The 3,543-nt window shown below is 69.2% G+C and overlaps 1 protein-coding gene across 1 annotated transcript in view; it reads right to left on the bottom strand.

The window, feature by feature from the left end:
* Positions 1–3,543, bottom strand: part of DNHD1 (dynein heavy chain domain 1) — a 59,983-nt gene that overhangs the window by 18,640 nt on the left and 37,800 nt on the right. Inside the window, 4 exon segments of the mRNA XM_015425009.1 lie at positions 2–602; positions 820–1,601; positions 1,729–2,023; positions 3,151–3,343. Of these exon segments, the coding sequence (XP_015280495.1) occupies positions 2–602; positions 820–1,601; positions 1,729–2,023; positions 3,151–3,343 (1,871 nt within the window).

Here is a 3,543-nt window from a genome sequence, read left to right as displayed (position 1 = left end):
TGGTTCTCCTGCAGCAGAGCCTGGACGATGGGGGCCGTGTCTTCGGGGCCGTAGAGCCCCGGGCAGGTGCCCCCGCCCATCAGGCCCAGCCCCAGGTGCAGGGGCCCCGGGCTCAGGCCGGGAGGCACCAGCAGCAGCACCCGCCGGCCCTGGACCCCCGCCTCCCAGCTGGCCAGTCGCAGCAGCGCCAGCGTCGGCCCCTCGTCGGCCTCCGGGGGCAGCTCCATCAGCAGGGAGCCGGTGGCCCGCGCCGCGAGGGCCACAAGAGCCCGGCGCCCCGTGCTCCGCCGGAAGGCCACCAGGGCGCCGTGCTGCTCCGGGACGCACAGCAGGCGGCAGAGGTGCACCACGTGCCTCAGCAGGGCCGGGGGCAGCAGGGAGCCGGGGGGCAGCAAGGGGGCGAGCTGGGTCTCCAGGGCCCTCCACAGCCTCTCCTGGTAGGGGTTGCGGGCACCGGGGCCGTGGCGCTCGGGGCCCAGCTCCTTGCTGAAGACAATGTCTCCCGGCAGGTCGCCCGGCGGCATGAGCATGTGGGCGGGCAGCAGCGGGCCGGAGGTCTCCTTCTTGGAGGACATGCGGCGCTTGCCCTTGGAGATGCTGCCCTGGCGGAAGGAGGGGTGGTGCTCGTGGGGGTGGGGCTGGTCAGGGGCCGGCACCGAAAAGGCTTTCTCCCGCCGCCTGGCAGGGGTCAGGGTGGTCCACCTCAGGGCCAGGGGAGCCTGGGGGGAAGTCCTCCTCCTCCTCCTCCTCCAGCTCCAATCCCCACCCCTCCTCCTCCCCCTCCCCCTCCTCCTCCTCCTCCTCCTCGGGGGCGGGGGCCCAGGCACTGGAAGGGTAGAAGGAGATGTGGCTCCGGCTGGGGTGGTGGGAGCTCTGGGTGCCGAGGGAGGGTATGATGCGCAGGAAGGGGCGCCGGGCGCAGAAATTGGCTGTGGCAATCTCCAGCAGCAGCTGCCCGCAGGCGGCCTGGCGGCGTTCCCCCCGCAGTGGGTCCCCAAAGGTGCGCAAGGCCTCGTGCAGCCAGAGGCGCACAATCAGACGGACGGTGAGCACCACGGTGTAGCTGGGGCCGACCGCCACGCGGGACCCTGCCGAGCTGCGCCTGCTGTACACCGCCTTGACCCCCTGCTCCTCCAGGGGACAGCTGAGGTGGATGCCGGGGCGGGGGCGCAGCAGAAAGAGCCCCTTGAACACCCGCCGGAGGCTGTGCAGGGAGAAGGGGAGGAGGCAGCAGGCAGGGGAGGGCGGGAACTGGCTCCGCACGGCCTCGTAGGCGTCCAGGGTGGCCTTTACCAGGGCGGCGGCCAAGTCGTTGTGCCGGGTCAGCAGCGGGAACCTCTCCAGCCAGGCCAAGGCGGCGGGCGTGTGCATGCCGAGCAGGGCCTCCCTCGCCAGGGGAGGCAGCACCACCACACTGAAGAGCCGGCCAAAGCGGGGGCACAGTGGCGGCGCCCCGAGCACCAGGGCGGAGAGCGTGCCGAAGCAGTTGAAGCCCGCAGCCGGGCAGTGCTGCAGCTCCAGCGTCTCGGCGTGGTAGAACTGGTGGTGGCTCAGGGCCTGGCGCAGGGACTCCACCACGGGGCTCGTCCCCCGACCGGGATCTGCCATGCAGGAGGAGGAGCCGGGTGAGAGGAGCGCGTGCCCCCGCCTCCCAGGAGCCAGTGGGGGGGGGCACAGAGGGAGCTTTCCCGCCGAGGCCTCAGGACGCAGCGCCCGGCCGGCACTCACCCAGGGGGGCCATGTGGAGGTCCTCCACCAAGAAGAGGCAGCGCCCCTTCCGGGCCGCGGCCCAAGCCGGCTTGCCGAAGGGCGAGGGGCCCTTGTCGCGGGGGGCCTTCCTCTGCAGCAGCTCCCGCAGGTGAGCAGCCCTCAGCCCGAAGGAGACCCGCAGCCGCTGCCACAAGTGGTTGGGCTGCACCAGCGTCTCGGCAAAGGACGTCTTCCCGCAGCCGGGCTCCCCGATGAGCAGGACCGGCTGGCTGGTGCCCAGGAGCAGGTCCAGGACGTAGAGCACGCGCTCATACTGCAGAGGAGGGAAAGGCACCCCGGTTGGGGGGAGGTTGTGCCAGCGGCCCCACGCGCAGACGCCGAGGCCCCTCCAGCCTCCCTCCCTCCCGGGCAGCAGGGAGGGATCCCAGGCAGTCAGGCAGGCAGGGCTGTGACCCAGGGGCGCCCACCTGCAGTACACGCTGCATCAGGACAGGAGGGGAGCCCTGCTGGATCACACCCGAGGCGGCCTCTCGGGAGCCCACGAGCAGGAGGGCTGCAGCAGCCCCCCCTCCCCCCCTTCAAAGCCTTCCAAGTTGGCACCCGTTGCCACATCCTGTGGCAGCAAGTTCCACAGATGAACTCTACGATCTGTGTGTGTGTGTGTGCGTGAGGAAGGACTTCATTGCGTCTCCGTCCTGAAGCCCCAAGCCTTCAGCTTCAGTGGATATACTGAAGCCCCGCCCCCCCAGCATTACGGGAGAGGGAGAGGAGTCTCTCCCTGCCCCGCGTAATTTCATCGGCCTCTGCCCGTGCCTCCCCGGACTCGCCTTCTTTCTAGGCCAAACAGCCCCAAGTGTGCTAGCCGATCTGCAGAGGGCAGAGCCGCCCTCGTCCCCCGATCATTTCGGTGGCTCTTTGCCGCCCCTTCTTGAGCTCTACAACCTCTCTGATCAGGCGCGGTGACCAGAGCGGTCCCCAACGTCCCAAGCGTGGTCTCGCCACAGACTTGGCTAAGGGCCGTACGGCAGCGGCAGTTTCATGCCCGGTCTAATCACGGCCAGCGTGGAATGTGCCTTTTCCACAGCAGCCGCACCCTCCACGTCCACCGAGCCCAAGAGACCCCGGCCGGCAGCATCCTATGCCCTGCAGTGGCTCCGAGGCCCGCGTGGCTGGCCCACAGTTGCAGCTGCTGCTGGTGCTGAGCGTGGCAGCTCCACGTAGCCAGCAAGAGGTCCACCCTCCCTCCCTCCCTCCCTCCCTCCACCAACACCACCTGAGCCTAATCCCACCCAAGCCAGCACCCAGTGCCACATCCGGGGGCAGTGGGACGTGGGGGCGCCGGTCCCAGGACTTCCGGATCTGGGGAACACCGCACGCACACACACGCGCACAGAGAGAGGAGAGGAGAGGCAGCCTGGCTTTCTGGCTCTTCAGCCGTACCTGTGGCAGGACACAGAAGGTCGCGGGGATGTTCTTGACGCGGCAGGAAAGGTACCGCCCATCAAATGGCTGCAGGCTGCCGTCCTCCGGCAGGGGGCAGAGGTCAAAAGCGGAAGCCGCGGAAGGAAGCTGTATGCTGTAGCGGCTACTGAGGAGGGCCCGGCGGGCAAACTGCTCAAAGAGGGGCCAGTGCCTGCGCAAAGGGAGAGAGAGGGTGCGGGGACTGTCCTCCTCCTCCTCCTCCCATGCCCTCCTCCTCCTCCCTAGCCCCCCCAAGACTGTCCCCCCCACCAGTGAGCACCGCCCGGAACCAGATGTGAAGCTGGGGAGGGGGAGAGCCATTCCGAAAAGCGAGGCTTGGCAGTCCTGGGGCAACCGCAAGTATTGCTGCTA

The sequence above is a fragment of the Gekko japonicus genome, unplaced genomic scaffold (genome assembly GCF_001447785.1).
Source record: "Gekko japonicus isolate JY-2015 unplaced genomic scaffold, Gekko_japonicus_V1.1 scaffold2237, whole genome shotgun sequence".
NCBI classification, from domain to species: Eukaryota; Metazoa; Chordata; class Lepidosauria; order Squamata; family Gekkonidae; genus Gekko; species Gekko japonicus.
This window is presented reverse-complemented; position numbering and strand designations above follow the sequence as displayed.